A 25,361-nucleotide genomic window follows, 5' to 3' on the forward strand; every position below is an offset into this window, starting at 1 on the left:
AAGGTGGGCGGGGCTAGTATGTGGTATGTGGACGTCACCAGCCCACTATGGGGAGTGACCCCGCCCCTAACTCCTCTAACATGTTGTTAGAGTTAGTGTTTGCACCTATGAGCTAACCCTATCCCTGTCCAAAGAAGAGCAACTGCAGAGCTTCGACCAGTGGAGGCCTACTGCAGAGGCGTGTGGATGCAGATGGGAGGAGCCTGAAGAAGGATGCATCTCCACATTGGCTTCATTCTGAAACCATGGAGGTTGCTGCTTCTTCATATTACTGTGATTGACTTCAGCTCTTCCAGGGTGCAGCTTTCCTCTGGCCCAGTAACAGCTGGGATCAGCACCAGACCCCTGACCTGAAAGGGTAAAGGGTTATAAATAATAGACAGTATTCGCCATCAGCCATGCTGCAGTCAGTGTATTTAGACTCTACGTCACTATTTTCACCTGCTTGTTGACTCCAGTGTAAGGACAGCCTCCCGCTCTGCCAGCCTAAGTGATGACAGCGGCTTAAAGGTGATCTGAGATGTGGTGTCAGGGATGACTGACATGACCTGCCACTGTTTCCACACTGCAGTGATTAGTAGAATGAGACCTGTCCATCTCAGGACACGTTCAGGACGGCTGTGGGTATGTGCTGGATTCTCTGAGGTCAGTTCTCGGGTAGACAGGTGTTTCAGCAGAGGTGAAGCTCTCAGGCTGAGTTGTATTTGGACGGGTTTGTGTGTGAACTGCTTCTTGGGAACAGGAGGAACACAGACAGAGTTACAGTATTTATTTTCTCCAGGGCTCCAGTCTGGTTTCTTCAGGCTGAAGTCTGACAGCAGAACATGCTGTGCTTTTGAAGGTTTAAGTATTTCTGTAAAGAGTTCTTGTGCTCTGACCGTCCCACAGTACGGGGGGTACTCTGTGCCAGGATTTATTTCTCTGCTGATACTAATAAGCATCTAAACACACAGTCTTCCTCCTCCTCTGTGTATGAAGTGATGGGAAAGCTGAGGACGTACACTTCCTCACAGCTGAGGAGAAGCAAACCAACTGCATCACTGAGGTTATTTTATAGAGGAACATCTGAATGTGAGGGTGACATGATTGGTAAAGAGAGGACAGGGTTAATGCAGTGAGCGGGCAGCAGGCCCAGCCCTCTAAAGAATAACATTATCTAACCCAAAACAACGGGGGGGGGGGCTGGCCGACACAAGCGAGCCCAGCTGTGCAGCCAGGGACCGAAGCCAACCCAGAGCAGCGCTGACATAAAGCCAGAGGCTGAGTCCTGCTGGATTAGACCTGATAGGGCTGTGTCAGACTAACAGAAGAGCAGAAACAGGTTTGTACCTCCTGTTTAACTGAGTTATCTTTTTAAAAGAGACATTTTCAAATGCCGGTAGCTGGCTCCATGGTTGGAATCAAATTGAACTCATTGGAGGATGAGGTGGAGAGACATGCACTGAGTAAGGTGGAGGCCATTCTGAGAAACATGGATCATCCACTTCATATCTCCCTCAGTGAGCAAAGAAACAACGGTGGTGGACCGCTCCTACCCCTGAGCTGCAGGACAGAAAGATTTAGGAAATCTTTCATACCATCAGCTATTAGACTTTATAATTCTACAGTCAACAGATGAGGATCCCAGACGCATGAATTTCCCTTCGGGGATGAATAAAGTTCTCGTTTTGTATTGTATTGTATTTTTTTGCTTTCTAGGCCAGGGAAATCTCAAACAATGTTTGAGAAGCCAGTAAATCAGGTCAAACTGAGGCTGCTGAGTGAATGTAAGCTGCCATTAAATTTCATGGTATTGAATTAGATGAAGTTGGCTCAACATGCTCATAGAAATATTAAAGTTGTGTTTCAGGCTGTTTGCCATGACAGTTGGGACAGCCAGAACTGAGTCTGACCTGCAGCTCCTTATCCACATCCTTCCTCGCTCTGTCGTCCTGATGTCCGACTCTGTCCACGGCCTCAGAGTACGGGTAAAGGAGTGGTCTAGACCTGAAAGGTGTCTTCAGATCAGGGGTTCCTTAACTGGTTGGTTGGGACCCAAAGTGGGTTGCTTTGTAAAAAACGTGGCCTAAAGTTCCTGATGTGCAGAATGTCTAAACAGACATACATCAGAATATTTAATTTGACTGTTTTTCTATGATCATGGAGCAATTAGGGTCATTTTCTCTAGATCTAAACATATTTAACTCCTTAAAGGGAAACAAGACAGTTTTTTTTTCATTTTAATAAGTTTATTTCTGAAAATACCAAGAAAACAACCAAAAATGAAACCCTATGATTGGGAATGGAACAAATGACAGCGTCCTCTGGCATGTCAGCTCAGGGTTTCTGCAATGACATTCTTGTCCTGTCTCTTACTAGTCATGTTTTGTTCCACATACCGTACAAACCTCCATTTTCTTTGCTAAATGAATTAATGCTCCTGAAAATTGTCAGGAAGTTTTAGTCATGATCACTCATTTAAGAGGAGGTGGTGAGTCCTGAGGCCGACCAGGACTAGCTGAAACTACCAGAAACTAGCACATAATGCTTCATTGTTCCATCAATTTGAACTAAAATGCAACAGAAACTGTAGATGCAGTACTTTTTTGTATTGTAATTTTTTGTTGTTAGTTAAAAACAGACGATTCTAAAGAATTTAGGATGCCAGTCCTAGCAATGATGCAAACCACAGAGACCACAGAGCGCTTCAGTGACACACAGTTAAACGATTGAATTTGTTGATCAGATTAGCCGCTGTGGGATTTACAACTCAGTTAAACTAATCACATAACTAAATGTCCTTTTTTATAAACACAGGCTTGAAATCCTGGTGTACAGTGCTCTGTTAGACTGTAATGAACCTCCCACCACTAGAGGCCGCTGTGGCTTCAGTTCACAGCCCTCCTGTCTGAGCTTTCCCATGGCACTCAGGTGTCGTAGGAGCATTACCGTTTAAGAGTTTTTAAAGTAGAAAGTAGGCTGTGGAGGATTGAACTCAGTAGAACTACTCACCCAAAGTGAAGAAGCCAAATATCAAAGAAGAAGGAAGACTGTCAGTGCTAGCTTCTAATGTTAGCCACGCTGTATCAGGCACACACACACACACACACACACACATACACACACTGACCCTGTGAGGAACCCGTCTTTTCTAAGGACTTTTCTTCTCTTTAGTTTAGCCGAATGGGGAAATAGACGCGTAGGGACAGCCTTAGTATGTGAACAGTTTAGTTTGAAAATACAGGATTGATCATGCTTGAATTAAAGGTTGTGCTTGAGATGCCAGTTGATGAATAATTATCCAGAAAAGTAACTGAATACTCTGACTGAGGGGTCTCAGGTTTGGCCCCTTATATTAAGATATTATTATGAAGCATGGAGAATAAACCTGCAGTAGAGATTTTTGATCTTTACCTGTTTAAGACTTTTTCATTAAATCTACGATAAATCAAACATGTTTAACCCCTAAGCTGATGTTAGCTGATGTCTAGCTCCAGTTTCATCTGAGAGCCTCCACTAACAGACATAATGTGCACACGCTAAGGGAGAAAAGCACCACATCAATCTGATGTATTGGGATTATTAAAGGCTTTTCCACATGAGAGTTAAAAATGCTCTGGTATCAATTGTAATTCAGATTAAAACAAACTGCAGTAACATGAGTGTTTCCAGTCAGACTTCTAGCTTGCTCATGCTCCTGCTCCTGCTCCTGCTCCTGCTCCTGCTCATGCTCTTGCTCCTGCTCATGCTCCTGCTCATGCTCCTGCTCCTGCTCCTGCTCATGCTCCTGCTCCTGCTCATGCTCCTGCTCCTGCTCATGCTCCTGCTCCTGCTCATGCTCCTGCTCCTGCTCATGCTCATGCTCCTGCTCATGCTCCTGCTCATGCTCATGCTCCTGCTCCTGCTCCTGCTCATGCTCATGCTCCTGCTCCTGCTCATGCTCATGCTCCTGCTCATGCTCCTGCTCCTGCTCATGCTCATGCTCCTGCTCCTGCTCATGCTCCTGCTCCTGCTCCTGCTCATGCTCCTGCTCCTGCTCCTGCTCTTGCTCATGCTCATGCTCATGCTCCTGCTCCTGCTCCTGCTCATGCTCATGCTCCTGCTCATGCTGATGCTCATGCTCCTGCTCATGCTCATGCTCCTGCTCATGCTCTTGCTCCTGCTTTTTCTCCTGGTCAATATTCCTGTTTTTGGTCCTGCTCATTCTCCTGCTCCTGCTCATGCTCATGGTCCTGCTCATGCTCATGCTCCTGCTCATGCTCCTGCTCCTGCTCCTGCTCATGCTCATGCTCCTGCTCATGCTCATGCTCATGCTCCTGCTCATGCTCATGCTCCTGCTCATGCTCATGCTCATGCTCCTGCTCATGCTCATGCTCCTGCTCATGCTCTTGCTCCTGCTTTTTCTCCTGGTCATGTTCCTGTTTTTGGTCCTGCTCATTCTCCTGCTCCTGCTCCTGCTCTTGCTCATGCTCATGCTCATGCTCCTGCTCATGCTCCTGCTCCTGCTCCTGCTCATGCTCATGCTCCTGCTCATGCTCTTGCTCCTGCTTTTTCTCCTGGTCATGTTCCTGCTTTTGGTCCTTGTCCTGCTCCTGCTCCTGCTCCTACTCCTTCTCATGTTCCTGTTTTTGGTCCTGCTCATGCTCCTGCTCCTGCTCCTGCTCATGCTCATGGTCCTGCTCATGCTCATGCTCCTGCTCATGCTCCTGCTCCTGCTCCTGCTCATGCTCCTGCTCATGCTCATGCTCCTGCTCATGCTCATGCTCATGCTCCTGCTCCTGCTCCTGCTCATGCTCATGCTCCTGCTCATGCTGATGCTCATGCTCCTGCTCATGCTCATGCTCCTGCTCATGCTCTTGCTCCTGCTTTTTCTCCTGGTCATGTTCCTGTTTTTGGTCCTGCTCATTCTCCTGCTCCTGCTCATGCTCATGGTCCTGCTCATGCTCATGCTCCTGCTTATGCTCCTGCTCCTGCTCCTGCTCATGCTCATGCTCCTGCTCATGCTCCTGCTCCTGCTCATGCTTCCGCTCATGCTCCTGCTCTTGCTCCTGCTCATGTTCCTGCTTTTGGTCCTGCTCATGCTCCTGCTCCTGCTCCTGCTCCTGCTCATGCTCATGCTCCTCCTCATGGAGGTCTGAGGACCTCATCCCTGCCCCTAAGAGCAGCTGGAGACGTCTGAACATCATCCGGTGTTTTGGAACAGCCCAGAGTCATTTTGAGGCTGATGGTGTATTTCATTAATCCATGTAGGAGGTTTTCCTTTTTTTTGAATCTGTAAGACAGTTTGCAGCTTTAAAAATGTCCAAAGCTTTAGATTTCCATGTTTAATCCTGTTCATCCAGCTGCAGGGGCCGTGGAAACTTACAGAATCCAATTTGTGCTGCAGAGTTGGAGCTGGATGAGGTTGGCTTTGGGATTGGGAGACGAGCGGGGGGGTTGTTGACATCTGTACCTACATGGGGGGTCTGTCTGACATCGTCTCTGTGATGTAACATACATGCTTCAGTGCCAGTCTGGCATTGTTCTCTGCAAGACAATGCAGTTCTTCAGCTGATCAGAGGTCCAGATTATCGGTCCACCAGGTATTCTAGGAGCAGAAGAACCAGCACACGAAGGGAATGAAATAGTTGCACTTCTCCCCTCTGAGACAGAAAGGATTTTAGAATCCACACTGCCTTCTGCTGGATTATACATGAGCCTGCAGGATCTAAGGCTACCCTCTACCCTCTAATAGCACTGATTTCACTACAATAGGGCAGCAGGCTGGAAAAGGGCCTCACTGGCTCATATGCATATTGAATCTACTGTCTTTTATACTGAAGAAAAGGTGTTTAAAGCAAAGATTTTTGGGCTTGATTAAATCTAAATGAGTCCAGAATGAGATAGAAACCAGTCACTTTGAAATCACTTGTAGGTAGAACCCCAGTTTATCTTTGTATCCAGAGGGTTTTTAAAGGACTTCTATTGTGTTTTCAGCCACCAGAGGGAGTACTCTGACCTCTGTACATGACGATGTCACGGCAGGTAGAAGAATCTCTAAGGGGTGTGTTAGCTCCTCCTGTGAATGCAGGCATACCTGTTATCAACACAATTATAAAGGTAGTGCTTTTTAACGATACACCCAGGCTTTAGACTGGGATTTAAACCAATGATTGAAAATCTCCCTCGCCTCCTCACCTTTTGAAGTTGCTCCCAAGCACCACTTGGAGCACACATCTGCTGCAGTTCAGCTGAGTGGGTTCTTCAGAGGGTCTCCTAACCCTAACCCTAACCCCTAACCCAGGTCATACATGCATGTTGCTGCTGTGTACATGTGCAGCAGGGCATTCGTGAAACCAGCATGCATATCATCCAGCCTTACCTGGAGGAGGAACAGTACGATGCTCTGATGTTGCCTGTGGGCTTCTGGAGGCAGCTGAGGCTGAAATAGATGGATGCTTATTAGAGCTCAGAGGAGAGAGGATTTTTGATGAGCGCAAACACACACACACACTCATATGCGGTTTTTTAGAGTGCATGCATTTCAAAGAAGTCATTAGTGCCCCTTCATGGTCTGTTTAATTAGCTCTGTTTCTGCAGTTGCTTACTGTACTCTCATCACTCCACATAGTGTGCCATCTCTCCCTCTGTCACGTGAAACCGGACTCCCTGGAGGCTTGTTTGCATGCTGTGACCTCTGCTCACTGTCCTGTCCTGCAGCTCGGGACACATCTGACAGCAGAGTGGAGTCAATGGAGGGAGGGATGGAGGGACAGAGGATGGGCTAGATACAAGAACTATCTGGTTATTCTGCAGCTGCTTTCAGAAGCATGGACACTTTTTTGTTAAACTATTAAAACCACCAAAGGGGAACACTTCGTTTCAATGAAGATATGTTGCTTAATTCTGGAATCTTCTTATTTATAAGCCTGGACGATCGTTTTTTATTGAAATCTCTGGCTTTATGTTCCTGGCTTAGGAATTCATATTTTTTATTTTTCCCAAATGTCTAAAGATCAACTGGTTTTTATTTTTATCCAAGTTTATGGGCAAAAAGGGCCTTTTAGAAGATAAAGAGTATAAAAGTGAATAATATAGCTCATTAGATAGAGCTAGGGTCCCTGTTGGTCCTTAATGACATCATTTGCAGAGTCAACTTCCTGTCTTTACCATTTATGGCATGATTGCCCTTCTTGTTCCTGCCCACATTTCCTGTCCTCTGTCTTCAGCTGTTGTATCTAAAAAGGCCCCAAACATCTCAGAAAGTCCTCTGCTGTCTCTGAGGTAGCAGGACTTTGATCACTAACGTCTGTTAGCAGACTGTGGTCAGTCTGGTTGATGAAGTCCACATTTACACATCGTTTGATAAGGTTTGTTAAAGAAAACTGCTTTAAAGGAGGTTAGCATGGACATTTTAGTGTGTGAGTGTTGCAGAATTTGGGGGGGGGGGTCCTACTTTGTTTTATGTTTTAATTTTACTTTATCAGTTGGGTTTAGATTTTTTTTTATTTTATTTTATTTTTTTTTTCATTTTTAGAATTGATTTTATCGGTCTGAAAACCCATAGTACCTTTAAAAACTGTAGACTGAAGAGAAAACAGACTTTATTTTTGACTCTGTGCTCTCATTTAAGACTCAGTCCAGAAACAAAAATGGAGAAAAAATACAAACTGCCACTGAACAGGTGGGTTCTCCAGCTTCCTCTAACAATCCAAATACATGTTAGTGAGGTTGATTGGTGGGTCTAAATCACCTGCCAGTGTGATTGTAGCTGCTTCTTTCTCTCTCTCTGTCCTCCCTGTGATTCACCAATGACCCGTCCAGGGCCAGCCTCACCCCTTGCATAATGACAGCTGGGATTGGCTCCAGCAACCATAAAGGAGGCGAGCGGTGTAGATACTGGGTCAATGGATGGATGATGGAAGCTAACACAATTCTATGAAGAATGACCATCTAAATCGAGCTTAGAACGTTGCATGCTGTTCAGGCAGACCATGGAGTCAAGGGCTGCAGTATGACTGAGATCAGCTGATTTCACTCATCAGCTGATATGCTCTAGCATGCTATTGGCTAATCATCTGGCATGTTTATACTGCTCTAGCCTGGCTAGGCTTTGCTGATCCCTCTGCAAGCGGCTTTTTGCATCCCTCCTCCACCCCAACTCCTCCTCTATCAGTGTTATTCTGTTGTCACTGATGCCTGCTCTGCTCTGGGTTCTTCTGCTGCTTCTCTGCCTGCCTCAGTTCTTCCTCAGTCCTTCCTCAGTCCTTCTTCAGGCCTTCCTCAGTCCTTCCTCAGGCCTTCCTCAGGCCTTCCTCAGTCCTTCCTCAGTCCTTCTTCAGGCCTTCCTCAGTCCTTCCTCAGGCCTTCCTCAGGCCTTCCTCAGTCCTTCCTCAGTCCTTCCTCAGTCCTTCCTCAAGCCTTCCTCAGGCCTTCCTCAGTCCTTCTTCAGTCCTTCCTCAGTCCTTCCTCAGTCCTTCTTCAGGCCTTCCTCAGTCCTTCCTCAGTCCTTCCTCAGTCCTTCCTCAGGCCTTCCTCAGTCCTTCCTCAGGCCTTCCTCAGTCCTTCCTCAGTCCTTCCTCAGGCCTTCCTCAGGCCTTCCTCAGTCCTTCCTCAGTCCTTCCTCAGTCCTTCCTCAGTCCTTCCTCAGTCCTTCCTCAGGCCTTCCTCAGTCCTTCCTCAGTCCTTCCTCAGTCCTTCCTCAGTCCTTCCTCAGGCCTTCCTCAGTCCTTCCTCAGTCCTTCCTCAGTCCTTCCTCAGTCCTTCCTCAGGCCTTCCTCAGTCCTTCCTCAGGCCTTCCTCAGTCCTTCCTCAGGCCTTCCTCAAGCCTTCCTCAGGCCTTCCTCAGGCCTTCCTTAGGCCTTCCTCAGTCTTTCCTCAGTCCTTCCTCAGGCCTTCCACAGGCCTTCCTCAGGCCTTCCTCAGGCCTTCCTGAACGCGTGCTTTTCCACGTGGGCTCATGGAAGGACGGGGATCCCACAACAACAACACGGCCAAGTCGAAATAACTGAAAATGACCAGCTGCTATTAAAGAGTGTATTTAGAACCACAAATCATTGACCTTGATTAGAGAGCAGTTTACAACAACACAGAACAAAGTGCCTCATAAAAGCAGGGTAGTAAAACAAGCAAGAGGCAGAAACAGTTGGATTAATTGTAAAAGTACTGAAAAGAGTTTTGGGTGGGCTTGTAGGTTCCCAGATTCTGGGGATTTTTGGTGGATATCTCGCCAATCTTGAGATGACGTATCTAAGAAAGACATAAAAGTGACATTAAGTTCTTCACAAAATCAGCTGAATGTAGGTAACATTAAAATGGGACAGACAGTAATATTCAGTTTGTAGGTAATGCTCACAGTTATAAATATAATATTTAACCTCCAACCAGACATAATGAAAAGAACTCCAGTGATCTAAAAATGAGTCCAGAATAACAACAGAGAGGAAAGTGTTGGTGCTAGGGTTAGGGCCCCTACCCTACCCTAACCCTAAGGTGAAGGGTTAGGGTTAGAGGGTTAGGGCCCCTACCCTACCCTTCCCTAAGGTGAAGGGTTAGGGTTAGAGGGTTAGGGCCCCTACCCTACCCTAACCCTAAGGTGAAGGGTTAGGGTTAGAGGGTTAGGGCCCCTACCCTACCCTACCCTAACCCTAAGGTGAAGGGTTAGGGTTAGAGGGTTAGGGCCCCTACCCTACCCTTCCCTAAGGTGAAGGGTTAGGGTTAGAGGGTTAGGGCCCCTACCCTACCCTAACCCTAAGGTGAAGGGTTAGGGTTAGAGGGTTAGGGCCCCTACCCTACCCTAACCCTAAGGTGAAGGGTTAGGGTTAGAGGGTTAGGGCCCCTACCCTACCCTAACCCTAAGGTAAAAGATGCACTAATATCTGCTGAGAACAGGAGAACTGAAGCTGAAACTGAAGCTCCAGTATTCCTGCAGCTAAGTTTGTAGTCCCAGTTTCACTTTGTCCTACTTCTGATTCTGCTGCTCTTCCTCTCCGTGTGACCAATCATCTCGCTGCATGTGCTCTCTTTCTCGTTGCCAGGGAGACAGAGGAACCGTCTGGAGCCAATGGACACCATTTTTGTCAAGCAAGTGAAGGAGGGAGGCCCTGCCCACGGAGCTGGACTCTGCACAGGTACACTCTCACAGAAATCTCTGAGGAGAAGGTCTCGCTCCTGATAACCGTCAGGTCTTATGATTAACTCTGCCTGTCTCGTATTTGACCTCAAAGCGCTGTTTGATGCCAAGATTTCTTCACGTCTGTTCTGTAGGTAATTCCGCTTCCTTGTAAGCTGCCAGGCCAAACAGATCTGAGTTACAAAATAACAGATGTCTCCTTTGTGGGAGGCTGAACAAAGTGTAATAAGCACACTGTTATTCCAACCTTCCCTGACTCAGCTTCTCTACGTCTCCCACTTTGTTTCTTCCCTTATTGATACGTGAATCATCCCCAATGATAAGAAGTCAAGAATGCTTGTGGTGAAAAATCAGCTCCTCTAATTTTCCTGAAACGTCTGTGACAGATGAAGCTCTCTCTCTGCTCTCAGCGTTTTCTCCAGGTTAGCGCTCGCTGTTACAGGAAATGTTAAGTGGCCTCTAAACTGTCGGCTTTTATCTGCTCTCCCTCCCCTCCTGGGACCAGACAGAGCGCTGTTTTCCCACAATTATCCCCTTTCTCCCCTCACTTCTCTTCCTGTAAGATGGCCATCTTCAGAAGACTTGAATGGAGATGGATCCTCACATGGGTCCTCTAAATAAACACCTATTGGTATTCTGCTTTTGATGGAAGCTCAGATGCTTGTTTGTGCTGGAAGCAGCTCTTCCAGAGTGGTTTCCTTGGTCGATAACCACATCGACCGGATTCCAGATGATTCTTTCTGAGCGAGGAAACACTAAAACACAGAATTTATTCAGGGATTTATCGAACCAACAAGCTGATTTAATGGTTTTAAATTAATACCCTCTAGTCCTCTCTCCACTTACTATGTCTGTGTTTGTTTTTACTGTTTGCTGCAGTTTTCTCCGTTTTGCCTTTCAAGCTTTATTATGAAGCTCTGTAGGCTGAAAGGAACTATTCAACAAAGCTCAACTTAACTCTGGTTTTTCTACTCTGGAAAATTTCCAGTCATTGTCAGGGTGAGCTCCAGGCCATGTGACAGTTTCCTTCAGCTCCCTGATAAAAATAAAGGATGTATGAACTAGGGCTGGGCAATTCATCCAAAATTAGATTAAATCCCAATATGGCCTGCTGCAGTTTTCAAATCGCAGAAGGTGCCGTGTTTCTTTGACCTGAAATTTGTGTCAAATTAAAAGTTTCAACCTTTTTTTTTGCAGCAGATATGTTATACATGACATATCATGCAATCATTCAAGTGCCATTTTGTTTAGAATAGTCTACAAAAAAATCCTACCTTCATTTTTGTATGTTTTTTTGTATTAAATATGAGAATGACAAAAACCCTTCAATGCAGCGATTCATATCCAATTTTCAAAACGAGTCAAAATGAGCAGAATTAGATATTTTTAACAAATTATTCAGCCCTTGTTTTGGAACTAAAGAAAATTAAGGAATCAAATCGCAATCGCAATATTTGGGGAAAAAATCGCAATTAGATAATTTTCCAAAATCATTCAGCCCTAATATGACCACAGCAGGACAGGAGCTGTCTTTAGAGCCTGGTATACACCCTGTTCTCCAACCAATCCAGGAGAGTGAGCCTGACACCTTACTTGGAATTTAGACCACCTTTCAGCTGGATAATGGTCCTTTGCCTTGTGGTACAGTGGGACACAACCGCCGACCCGGTCTTCAGCAGCTACTCCTGCCTGATCAGATGGATTTCTGACTCGCTTGATATTTTAGTTGTACGACTGCACACACTTGACAGATTCCCCAACTTCGGGGCATTTTTTCTTTATTTACTGTTGGACAGGGTCCTACGTCACCATGACAACAACAGGAATGCCTTTTGATGTGCTTTTCTTGTAGTAAAGGAACCAAACCAGCAGGAAGTAGCCCTCTCTGCAGCTGACACAGAGTATTATCGTTTAGCTGCGTGTTTACACAATGGTGCATCTGCCATCTTACCATGAACTATTATGTTTATTACACCACTTTTACATGCATAAATTTGTTTTTGTACTTTAGCATGTACATATTTTCTTTTGTTTTGAGCCTCTTGTACCTGATGTAACATAATTTCAGCCTACCATGAGCCGATATGAACTAAAGGAATCTTACATTTTGGATTTTGCAATGGAGTTTCCTCTGACTTTTTTTGCTGAACAGAATTCATCTCAGCTTGTTAGTTGATATTGTGATGTCCAATAATCAGTGGCAGGTAGCTGAATATAAAGTCAGATAAATATGAGAGATTATTGGCTTATTACCTTGTTCATTTGTCTGTTAATAACGGAAATATAAAAGCAGAATATAATTTGTTATCTGCTTCTTTTCAGGGGATCGGATAGTGAAGGTGAACGGAGAGAGCATCATTGGGAAAACCTACTCCCAGGTCATAGCCTTGATCCAGAACAGGTGGGACTGTCATCATCGATCATTTCACGGTTCATTTTCAGGCAAAGCTGGCAGACTCAGACACTGATACTCAGATATTTGACCACCAACACTCCTCTGCATGTTTCTGGAGTAACATAAATGAAGCTGTTGTGTAACTCACATGTGTAACATTCAGCCACAGTTCACTATTAAAGGTTGGAGGTAAACGTGCTCCACAAAGAAGAGAAAAAGCTCTCAGACCTTTGTTTGAACTGTTTCTCCTCCTCTCACATTCACTTTGATTCTCCCTCGGCCCTTTCATCCCTCAGCGATGCCTCGCTGGAACTCTGCGTGATGCCAAAGGATGAGGACATTCTGCAGCTGGTAAGCGTTCAGTCATCAGTAAATATTGCAAGTGTGTTTGAGAATGTGCTTTTCTGTTTATTCAGTCCCAGACTGGGCAAATTGGATTATAAGTCATTTGCAGATTTAACACCAGAAATGTCGAAGGTTAGTCTTATTAGATCTAGGAATTCTTTTCCAACGTCACCGTGACGGAATTGTTGCTGCTTTTCCTTCTTGCTTCATTGTTGTGTTGAAATTAAAGCATAAATGAAGAGGAGGATGATCAGCTTATCAGTCTGGGTTCTACCTCTGCAGTATTCTCAGGTTGTCTGGTCTGGTCTGAGACTTGAAGCCTTCTCGGCCTGTTGGGAACCTCTCTTAGGGCACGCTGCATGCAGTCACTCCACTTTAGCCAGACCTGAAACATCGTATTTGCACATGTTTAAAGGTTGAAGAATTATATATTAATAAGACAGCCTGGCCTCAGTGGTAGGTATGTTTTTGAACCTTACACAGTGCAGTTCATTCTCCCAGTGTTTCCAAGCCAAAGCTCAGCTGACCAAAAATCTGACTCCAGCTCAGGGATTTTATTTTACTTTTTATTTGTCAGGGACCATGTACAGAAAAAGACATTAAACTCATCAGAGTAGAGATGCTCTGCACCAGATTATAGCTTTCTAGCTAATTTCCATCTGCAGTCCCTGTGGAAGGCAAAAGAGAAAATAAGGTATGGATATAAAGTGCACTTACAGTACAGAAAGTGCATAAAAGCATAGAAAAATATATTTTGTTCATAGGATGACCTTGACTTTTGTCACTTTTACACAGAAAGAAAAGTAAGCATTCTTCTAAAAAGGCAGTCGAGAAAACTGCAGATGTAGCCTGGCGACCTCATATTGGCAACCCCATGACTTGATTTTTTTTAATTTTGGTTGGTAACAAGTCAAGACTTTCAGGCTGCCTGCATGAGCTCCTGATACACAGACCTGGAGAATCTGGAGTATAGAAAGCTCATCTGCTGTTGACACCAGCCATGTATGTCTTCCTGCCAAATGTGCTTAGTTTGAGCAGATAGAAATGTGCACATCGCTCTTTCTTAAAGACCCCAAAACAGAACACAAGCTGTAACTTACCAGTCTGATACAGTTGTTCTCTAAACTTCAACCACTGGTGAAGCTTTCTGTTTTCACATCAGTGGAATTTGTCAAAGACGAGACGGACATGATGGTTTCACTTTCAGTTTCTGCTTTTCAAAATAAAAGCCTGGTTTAGCATTTCTATGGAAAACTCTCCCTGCGTACCCAGAGTGGGTTTTTTTTCTGAATCTCCCTGGCTGGGTTTGGCCTGACAGGAATGACAAAGCTGTGGAGAGACAGAGCAACACGCCACACACAGCAGCTGCATGCAGCAACCACACCTCCTCCTGAAATTAAGTAACTGTTCACTGGTGTTGGTTTATTTCAGTCAGGTTTGTAGAAACCCAGTCTTAACTGTTTACTGGTGTTGGTTTAGTTCAGTCAGGTTTGTAGAAACCCAGTCTTAACTGTTTACTGGTGTTGGTTTATTTCAGTCAGGTTTGTAGAAACCCAGTCTTAACTGTTTACTGGTGTTGGTTTAGTTCAGTCAGGTTTGTAGAAACCCAGTCTTAACTGTTTGCTGCATGCCTACCATACTCTCTTCTCCTCTCAGCTGATGTTTCTCTTCACCTGTCCCATCAACACTAACAACAGGGCCCCCAAAAGTCTTAGAAAAAGACACAGTCCAGCTAGAGATTGTGGCCGTTTTACTTCAACCCTTTAGCTCATGGCTACAGAAGCTGCCTTCATGAAGCTGCTGTTTTCAGGGTGAGCTGCATCTGTGAATGAATAACAGCCCAGTTTTTCACTCTGACTTTATCTGCAGGTTGTCCTGCCAGCTCTCTCATAAATTCTCCCTGTGAAGTCCGACTGAGCTTCAGTAAGAACACAGCAGAGATGATCAGAAATCTCTACCGCGTTGGTTATTCCCTGTCTGATGGTGCAGGACCGTAGACCATCGGCACACCTGTGTAGTCTGCTTCGTGTGATTTTTATGGCCAGTAGGTTTTCTGCTCTGTTGTTGATAATGTGATTCTATCAGCAAAGAAAACTGCAGAGTAGGAAGGCAGACCAACAGACCGATGCAGTAGGAGAAGTTAAAGCTAGGTATGATTATGGCAAATATTCTCCTTGTCCATCAAAGGAGGCGAATACTTTTAACAGGAAGTGTATGTGGAACCCCTCATGAGACTAGTTTATCTTACATTTGTGGGGGTGACAGGCCGAACATAGTTGATGTTGGACTCTTGAAGATGATCAGGTGTATTTCTGACCTTTGTCTAACTGATGATGCATGGTGGGCTAGTTTAAGAAATAGCTGGAATATTGAGTGAGGAAAAGCATAAAGAGAGAAATTCTTCATAGCACACCTCCACACCTCCTGTGGCCTCCATGAGCTCATCGATGCAAAGCAGCCAACCCACGCCATCAGTCAGGGTCCAGAGCCTCGCAGACGATAAAAACAGCGCCTGGCCACCTCAAACCACTCGTCACACGTTCTTCACCTCTCTTCGGGAATTCGAAGTTGGAGTGGAGCTCTGAGTCAGATCCCACTGTGTTGCTAAATTCCACACATAGCTTGTTAGCTTGGCCACAGCTCACCAAAGCCACAGAAACTCGCTTTTGGCATTTTGGAGAGAGTCTGAGCACTCACAAGGCTGTGGGATTTAAATGAAGCAATTAGCTGTTGTTTGTGTTTCTGAGTAAGATTCATTAGTTATTACATTCAGTGTCAGATCTGCCAGTTTGGATTTTTTTTCTGCTTATATTTCCATAAAATCAGGCTGCTGTTGGACAGATTTATCGCTTCATTCTGGTGCAGAACATATGCATCAAAGCTGAAATAAAAATGCATGAAAACAAGATACCATCATGCAAGCAAACCTTTCTTTTTGTACATGATTTCACTCATTTTTCCCTCAGCATTTGTATGATAGTATGTGCATGAAAGTTTTTACAGCATTATATGAAAACAAGTTGTGAAGACAGTACCATACGTATGTGATTTATTCTTTCTAAGTCTTACATCAGTGGGTCTAAAATGAAGAATAAGAGTTACATCAGAGATTCCATCTGCTGCTTTGGCATGCATGGATGGAGGAGGCAGCTGTCTGTAGATTTATCAGTGTCTGTGTTTAAGGTGCTCTTGTTTGTCTGTTGTTGTGTTTTGGGAGTCAGCGATCCCTCACACTACCAGAGGGAGTGCAGCTGCAGTCAGCTGACTCCCTCTCAGCTCACTGTTTACAGGAGTGAGTGAGTGAGCGAGGACGCCAGTGCAGATCAGGCAGGCGTGCTGTTACGCTCACCCAAAGCCCAGCATATGATGAAGCAGATGAGCGTGGTGGCTGTCAGAGGAAAGGAGGCTAGGAGGGAGTGTTTGTGTTCCATGAAATGCTCCAGAAACCAGAGAGGGGGAGGGGAGCTGCCACAGCGAGCAGGTGAGAGTGACAGAGCAAAGCAAAGAAAGAAATGCTGAGTAGAGAGAGGGAGAAAGCCAGCTGAAACCAGCTCAGTGTGTTCTGACAGCAGCTAGAGGAAGACGATAATAATGGGGATGAAGAGGAACTGGGAGGATGAATTTCATCTCTGTTCTTCTCCTGCTGACTCTGATGCTTCTGCTTAAACACACCAGAGTGTATTTTTATCTAGTTGCCTGTCTCCCCTCCATCACTTCGCCTCATATTTCTCGATGCTCACCTGTCTTCTGTTCTCTATTCTCTGTTTTCCTCTCTGCTTGCCTTTCTCTAACATGTGGACTTCAGTTTTCCAGGGATATCACTGCACTGGTAAGAAGGGAAACTAATCTCTTTCTTTACATCTCTCATGACATGTTTACTGCTTTTTAAGGTTGTATTTTTACATGCAGAAGCCGGCAAGTCCCTAAAATCCCCAAATCTACTTCCCCTACTTTGTTTGTTTTTGTGCTGTGGTCGTGGTTTGTGCTGGTATTTTTTTATTTTCCTGAATAGCAGGTTAAGAAAACAACTTCTACACTGAATATGTCAGCCAAGCTCAAACAAAATGCCTTTTACTTTCCGTGTTGAGGAAATTGGTTTCTATTTAACTGTATGACTTATGCAAATCCAGAGGGAGCCATCTAGCAGCACACTGACTGCTGGAACTGTAATCTGACACCTCAGGTAGAGAGCTATCGATTAAAGTCCAACACCACCACTCTCTCCCTTTCATTTTCTCGAGAGCTTGTGTACTGAAGGGATGAGTGAGGGATCTTCATGGTCAATATGCCACCAGGAGCGACCTGTGGTGGTCTTTTATGATGGCAGACAGCGAGATAAATGAGGTCTCTCTTCAAGTTTGAATCTAGGAAGGTGTCATCGTAGTTCCAGGTAGGGTATCGTAGTTCCAGGTAGGGTATCGTAGTTCCAGGTAGGGTATCGTAGTTCCAGGTAGGGTAGAGTCGTGGAGCCATGCTGACAGAAGTAACACTAGCTGCTAAACGCAGGCAGAGGCGTCCCCCACTCAACCTCTCCTCGTGCCTCAGGTGGCACTCTCCAGTACCAAAGGTGGGTAAGCCCCAAGCTTGATCCCCACTCCTGGCTCTGTTCTGGTTTATTGTGTACTTTCCAGCATTCTCTCTTTACCTATTTCCCTCTCAGCTTCTTCAACATCTGTTGTTTCTCACAGCAGCTCATTTGTATCGCTGTGTGCTGCATTTTTGTTTGCAGTCTTCTTGGAAAACATTGAGAAACTGTGAACAGAGTTTGATTCAGAGAACTTGCTGGAGCTGTGTCTACTTTTAGCATGCGGCTGTTTTATTTTTATAGACAGGCTGAATCCAGCTGTTCTCTGAGGGAATGCACTAACTGTGTTTGTCTAGCAGATAATCTCATCAGCTTACACAGAGACTCCTGTCAATAAATGACTACTTTTACTGTTCTGCTTCTATTTTTAAGATTTGAAAAAACACAATGCTGTGGTGTAGCTGACATGTTATGTAAGAGATTTATATTGTAGTGGTAAACCAGAGGAAGATGGAGTCATAGGTGAGACATGGCTGTAAATTTGTCATGTCCATTAAAGAGGCTGTCCTGTTCTACTTCTCTATTTCCCTGCTCTTCCTCCCTCTCCATTACCATCCATGAGATAACTTTCTGACCTTGAAACCCTGACAGGAATCACTGGTATCTAAAATGTATTACAGACTCAGGGCTTTTAACTCTTTCTGTCCAAACCAAAAGTCTGGGGAGCTAACGGTAAATCTGAATGATGAATTGTGGGATAAAGCCATGAATACAGTGTGCCCAGGGTGTTACAGTGTTCATCTAACCATCAACTGAAATATTTCCAGACCAGTGTGATCGATGTCATGTTCCTCTCTACACAAACTCTGGATGGACTTTGACAAAAGTCCTAAATGGACCCTTTAATTTCTGTATTTTGGATTTCTTGATCAAGTCCAAATGAACTCTTTAAATCAGAAATATTAGGTTTTACTTCTCTTCTGGTGAGATGTTGCATTTTACTCCTCTGGAAATCTCCCAAACCCCGTCAGTGTCTCTGTGGTTTAGCATCGTGCTGCACCATGCAGAATAACGTGTGATTATGACTATCCTTGACATTATTACAATTATGACATAATGTTTCATTGGCATTGCTTGGTTATCAAGGAAAAGAACAGAGAATACAGTAGATTTTTTTTTATTATGTATTATTGAAGTCAAAACATTCAAATATCAAGTAGCATAAAAACAAAACCTGAAGTTTGTACTGTATCTTTAAAAATAACCTCATATTTAAAAATGCAAAGGCTTTTCTGCAAGCGTTTTTTAAAACCTTTCAAGCAAAAACAATTTTAGTTTTTTAGTGATTATGCAGTTAGACAACCTGGCATTGTTATTACAATTAGATAAAATGTGCAGCACTAGCTTAAAGATGTTGTGTCCTTTCTTAAATGAGAGAAGATAATTTTAACAGGGAATCACTTTTCTAAAACAAATTTCAAAAATGGAACTACTTTATTAAATAATTAAGATCTTACCCAACCTTGTCTCTAGTCTGGACTACCCTTTTTACCTTTTTAAGAATGCAGTTCATTTTTTATTTTTGCCACTGTTTTTTCAGCTTATTCATCTTACCTAGTTTTTATCATTTTTATCAATTTATTCGCCTGTATTTTATCTGAGCAATGCCCTTTAATGTCTTATAATGAGAATATAATAATTCATTAGAACAATTAGAGATGCACGAGATTAACGGCGTGATTTTGGTGTCAGCAGATATGAACATTTCTGCAGAAAGTAACAACCAATGTTTTTGCTAAAATATCTGCCTTTATCAGCGATTGGATTATACAAACTAATAAGTTCATAGAGTTTTAGGCCGGACCAGCAGACCTGCGTCAGTCTTGTCTCCATTCATCATCATTCTTTATACGTAAAGAAGAAGTTATAAGGACAGAAATGTGTTGATTTGTTCCTCCTCAAACTTTAAATTGTGTGTTTTAAGGACTGAACTGCATTTAAATATCAGTATCAATATCAGTTTTGGCTACAAATATTTTGTTAATATCATAATGGATATCAGCAACAATCCAATATCATGCATCCGTTATAACAAATGTTCACTGTTCTATAAAAAAGAGGGAAATTGTTACGCCCTTATTTATGTCTAGGAGTAAAATCATTGGTTTGGAAAGTAAGCTACTGAAATTAACAGAGAAACCAATAGTGGTTTATTAACAATGAACTCAGTCATTGAAAAATGTGAAATATGACGAAATTGTTAGTTAAACTCATGAAGGAGTGTTTGTAGAACTAAAACGGAGGTTGTCCTGATAGGTTTGCTGCACTCTGTTCTGTTCATGTCTTTTAGGAAAGTCTAATGTGTCCTCCCATGGATATTCTCCTGGGCTTTCATGTGATCTATTTAAGAGCCTCAGCCTCCACCACACCATAGTGACATAATGTCCTATAATCTCTTGCAGGCGTATTCCCAAGATGCATACCTCAAAGGAAATGAGGCATACAGCGGAAATGCCCAGAACATCCCCGAGCCCCCTCCCATATGCTACCCTCGGATAGAAGTGAAGGCTGAGGGCATGGCTCAGGCATCAGAGCCCGCCACAGTCGGTGAGCCTCCCCTAGGGCCAGCTCAGGGACCAGGAAGACAAGGAGGGGCCACCGAAAAGAGCTACCGGGTGGAAATCCCTGTCCCACCATCTCCTCCGCCCCAGCAGACGTCCAAATCTCAGACCGTGGTTTGTGTCTGTAATGAGAACGTGAGGACAGTTGCCATGCCTCCTGATACAGTAGATAGGGGGTCCCGGGTGGCTCGGGCAGCTCCCAGCCACAGGACAGAGGAAAACCGGTACAGTCCGACAGCTGATTCCAGCACAGCTAGACCCAGGCCACTCATTCCCACAGTACCTGGGGGTGCACAGTTGCAGTACCCCTCCCCCCATCCAACAGAAACCACAGTTTACTCGCCTTCTTCAAGTTCCAGACCCAGCCCGATCTATCCTGACACCTTATCTCCACCTGTACGGGCCCCTCTTACCCATGACACATTCTCCACTGCCATCTCACCGAGCACCAACCACTACTCCCCCTCTCCAACTGCACCGTCCACTTCCCTGCACCAGAACATCGACTGGAAGAACTACACCACCTACAAGGACTACATTGACTCCAAAAGGCTGCATACGTATGGCTGCCGCACAATTCAAGAGCGCTTGGACAGTTTACGTGCAGCTGCCAATTCCACCTCAGCGTATGCCCAGCAACGTCAGCCGCCACCTCCAAGCACAAGTCAAAGAGGGGCTCTGGGCTACCTAGGTAGACGGAGAAGCACCTCCAATGACCGCGGTGCAGATGCAGGTATTCAGGGTTCTGCAATGACTCCGTTACGTAGTGCCTCCCAAGAGAGGCTTGGAGGTGGAACGGAGAGGACGGTACCAATCAGGAATTGGCCTCGGAGTGCATCCGAGGATGCTCTGCCTTTCTCAAGCCCCACAGGTGTCCCCAAAACCCGGGCTCGTTCTTGTGACTACTTGGGTTATCAGCCTGGAGAGTCAGGTGGGACTATCTTTGGAGACAGGGCGGGGCTGGAGGACAGGATGCTGTTTTGTCGGGGTGATGAAGTGAGAGGCAGCAGGCAGGGGGCAGCACTGAGAGCTTTACCTCATTTGAACAGGAGTCTCACTGGACAGGAAGTAGAGGGCCGCAGGAGTGGATCATCAAACTCCCCTTTAGCTGCTCCTGTGTTTTCTAAAGGTACGATGGATTCTGTTCTACCATCGAGGGCAGACAGTCTCATTCTGAGACCATCACGTCTGCCTGTCAAAAACTCAATCTCAGACCTCTTGCCTGCCTTATCCACCAAAACCAAGGACCCACCTAAAGACCAAAGAGCTAACATCATGGGCAACCACCTGAGCTATTCCTCCCCCTTGCACCTTCAGCTCAGGACCAGGGCAGACAGTCTCAGAATGGAGAGCAGGTCAGAGACTGTGTTGGCAGCCCGGTCCTCCTCTTGCTCTGGTCCCTCTTCTAAGCTGCCCCTTCAGAGACAATTACAAAATGTCCATGTTGCCTCTTCTCCTGGTTCCTCTGCCACCACTGGAGCTGTGACCCAAAGTCCCAGAGCAAACGCCCCAGTGCGGACTAATTCAGAGGGCGTAGAAGGACTAGATGCAACAGTGGTCGTACTCAGAAGAGACAAAAACTCTGGAAGTCCTCATGCTCGCCCTCCGTCCTACGTGTTAGCTGTTAATGAGAACCAGAGAGGAGTGACTCATAAGTCCCCACCACTGGTGAAGGCTGGCTCTGCAGATGCAGCGATGTGCTGGATGTCTAGTGACAGGGATGTGTATCAAAGAAGGCTTGGAGATACACGACAGAAGTCTGGCTCCAACAACCTGGGTGACTCCCTGGATTCAATCCCCTTCATAGGTAAGACAGCGCTCGACTCTGTACTACCACAGTCTTTTTTTAACTCCTCCTGTTTCTACAGCAGCAGCAGTGACAGAGTGAAGAAATGACAGCATGTGTGAGTGAAGACGTACGCTTATGCATGAAAGATCAGCAGACTGGAGTGTTAGAGCCACGTTAATGCCAAGTACATCCTGATAGTCAGTTTGGACTGGGTTTAAACCGTGTTCTTTGTTGAGGACAGACCAATCATCAGTTGCTGAATAGAGGCATTAAATGCTTGTTTACATATTTATCTGAGATTTCCCATGTAAATGAAGAAAGATGTGGATGCAAATAAGCCCTTTTTAGGGAGAGTCCTCTCTGAGCTGGCTGTGCCGAAAGAACAATAATGTACTGAAGCATCAGTTTTGTAGAAAAGCATGCTTATTTTCCACAGTTCTTTAAAAGTGCTTATTATTTTTATCTATACTAAACTTTGATATTATTTTAGCAACAACAGAAAAACAAATGCTTGCCTTAGAGGACTCTGATTAAATGTTTTAAAGACTGACGTCTGACACTCTGCAGACTAACCCTATCATGACATTTAGCACTACTATTCTCTGATATGTAAGCCATCAACTTATGGTTAGGTTTGAAGTTTGGGACCACAAGAGACTTAAAAAAAAGTCAATTTCTGTAGGAACCAGGAAGTTTGAGATGCTTTGGGCCGCTGCTGATTGAGTGGATGGTCGATGTCACCTTCAGTGACGTTGACTAATTTCCACTGATGAGCTGAGAACAATCATTCTGGTTCTTCTGTATCACAGAAAGTCTGGCTGAGGTCAGTCGAAGTCACCACATACGGTTCTTTGCCTCAGAAAGGGTTAAACTTGGTCGCAGCTTCCTGCTTGGTGCTGACAGAGAGTGCTCCCATTGGCTGTTGATGATGGTCATGTCATTGAAAACACAATTTGCATAAGGCCAGACTAAAGACCTGCAGGAAAATGAAACGTTTAATATCGTATCAACACCAAGACTGAAGAAAGAATTCCTTAAAACAGCTCTGATCGAGTTTTATGACCACCTTACACCATAAAACCACGATCACGGGAGCGCACAACTTTAGATATACTGGCATGATTTTATTCCAACTATGGAATTTTGTCTGACTTTGAAATCTCTTGAAAGTCTTTGGTGTGAGGGCGATTATAGGACGACACCAAAGCTTTATGTAGCATACATGTGAAAGACAGCTTGGTGCTATTTTTGCAGGGTGGAGTATTACTGTTGTGAAATGCAATCCAGGGTATTATATGCTCTTGTACCTCTAGCATTCAGAGGAGAAAATAACTGGACTGCGGGTGTGTATCTGTGTATACTGAGTATATTTAGCATGTGGGGGCAGTTAGGGCAGTTATGCAGTAAGCTATTCTCTGCTTGAAAAGTCTAACTGGTGGGATTCTCAGATTCTGTTCAAGTTGATACCCAGCGATGGAAACGGCATATCTGATGTCTCTTTTCTGCATCCCCCAATGCTCCTCAGACTTTAGATGTTTTGGCATTCATTCACAGAAATGCATCGAAAATCAAGTGTCAGCCTTATTTAATATACTACAAGGAAATTCATTGTGTTCAAATGTCGTCTGTGTGGATCGTCACAAGTTACAGTTCTGTTATTAGTAACAGGAAATACCCCAGTAATTTAACTGCCACTGGCAGTCACTGAGGCGTGTTACAGATAACTCCAGTTACAACCACAGCAGAACGTGATAAATCGTCTTCAATGCTAACAGAACCAGAGTCCTTATGGCATTCTGAACTCAGGATGACACTGAGCTAGGTGTGTGAATATGTGACACTGTACTGCAGTACTGCAGGCAGGAATGATGTAGTCAGAACACCCTTTGGCCTCCGAGTGGAGCAGCATGAATACAGTCACACATCTCAGTTCACCCTCCACCCACTCCCTGACTCTCTGTCTCAGATTTCCCCCAGCTAGAGAGACCCAGGAACACTGTCCTAATAGACTGTGACATAACAGAGAAATAAAAGCATTCCTTCTGCACTCTGCTTCAATCAGATTTCATAGTACGGTGACAAACAACGAGTGGAACAACTGCTGAATGTGCGGTGTCTGCCAAACACTGTGTACTGGGAATGGATCACATTTGGTTCTGCTTAAGTACATGAACAATGTCACGTCTCTTCCTGCTTTTTTCCTCAGAAACTGAAAGTGTTCATAACGAAAGGACTGCATGTGAGTGAGCTCTGCAATAACTCATCTCTGAAGGTCCTGGGTATTTTTCCTTCTCATCGTTATGCTTCTCTGCCAGCTTACCGGCTGTTATAACCTGACAAGCTTCAACGTGACCTTGCAGCCTCATTTAAATCCACAGCAGTGACTCATCGCCAACCAATCAGAGCGCCTCTTTCACTTCATTGTGTCAGGGAACCTTAAGGGGTCAATAATATGGGCTTCCAGCACCTCTCCTCTGTGTGTACCTAAACATTTGTCCATCTTTTCTTTCTTTACGTTCAGAACTAGATTTGTGAAGATTTCCCAGCCTTCTTTGTTCAAACCATTCATGCTTCACAGAGATCAGATCAGATCTGGAGTTCTTAGTTTGGCAGTTTGGGTAGACAGGAAAGTGTCAGGATTGATTCAGTTATTTTACAGCCACATGCTGGTTAGCCACCTTAGCTGAGAGGGAGCAGGTAAAAAGCTGTCAAAAGTTTAAAAATATCCCCTTCAAGCAGCTGTAAATGCTGCTGGCGTTTATGGTCTATAGATATTAAAGCATGTACAGATGTCCTAGCAGTCAGGTGGGGTCTCCCAGATGCAGGTTTGGATCTGGTCCTTACCTCCTTCTCAGCATTTCATTTCCCCTGAATCTCCACTGTCCACTGCAGGGCTGTGATGTAGGCAGCTTTCTGTTTTTATGGTTCTGCATGTGGACAGAAACCTCGGCTCCATACTGGCAGGACTGCCTTATTTTTGTTCTCTATGACGTTCACTGAATATCTGTGTGATTGATAAAACAAGACATCTAAATACATCACCCACAGACTCTGACCATCTCAGATGGGCAATTAAAAAACATCTTAATTAGTAAATCCTGAAACTATTGAGGGATTAATCACTGAGTAAGAAATCTCTACAGCCCTGAGGGGGAGTCATCATGAGGCAGTAGATTCATACTTCTTTGAAAAAGATGTCATTTTAAATGTCACGTTATCAGGCGGCTTTCCCAAAATATCTCACGTTGTTTAAATATGTATGGATTTACATTTTCTGGTTAAAGCCCAGTCAGTCTTGATTTCAACAACCCACTGCTGCCAGTTTCCCACAAACTGGATTGGAGGTGATTAGGTAGAACGGCATCTTGTCTGGGTGGGCAGAAATGAGGTTTGCAGTGTCATGGGAGAAGGGGGATTTCACACCAGAGCTCCGTACACATCTAACAGGCAGATCAGATGTTTCATATTAAACTGTGCCATTGAAAGTTAAAGATTTGCATCGGAGCGTTGGAACTTAAAGGAGTTTAATGATGCAGAGCCTGCTTTGCTCCAGCTCTTAGTCAAGATATAAACTGAATCAGCAGTGACAGACATTT

At 44.6% G+C, this 25,361-nt stretch overlaps 1 protein-coding gene across 5 annotated transcripts in view; it reads left to right on the top strand.

Moving 5' to 3' along the window:
* The window catches only part of LOC121527013 (rho GTPase-activating protein 21-like), a 153,468-nt gene that overhangs the window by 104,172 nt on the left and 23,935 nt on the right, over positions 1–25,361 (top strand). For 2 of the 5 annotated variants that reach the window (XM_041813656.1, XM_041813653.1), the window contains 5 exons: positions 9,996–10,088; positions 12,413–12,491; positions 12,782–12,836; positions 16,636–16,659; positions 19,818–21,783. In XM_041813656.1, the coding sequence (XP_041669590.1) occupies positions 9,996–10,088; positions 12,413–12,491; positions 12,782–12,836; positions 16,636–16,659; positions 19,818–21,783 (2,217 nt within the window). Of the gene's footprint in view, positions 1–9,995; positions 10,089–12,412; positions 12,492–12,781; positions 12,837–16,173; positions 16,312–16,635; positions 16,660–17,269; positions 17,398–19,817; positions 21,784–25,361 lie in introns of those variants that run through there. The other 3 variants (XM_041813654.1, XM_041813658.1, XM_041813657.1) reach the window with 3 other exon arrangements.

This window comes from Cheilinus undulatus, linkage group 19 (assembly GCF_018320785.1).
Source record: "Cheilinus undulatus linkage group 19, ASM1832078v1, whole genome shotgun sequence".
Classification (NCBI taxonomy): domain Eukaryota; kingdom Metazoa; phylum Chordata; class Actinopteri; order Labriformes; family Labridae; genus Cheilinus; species Cheilinus undulatus.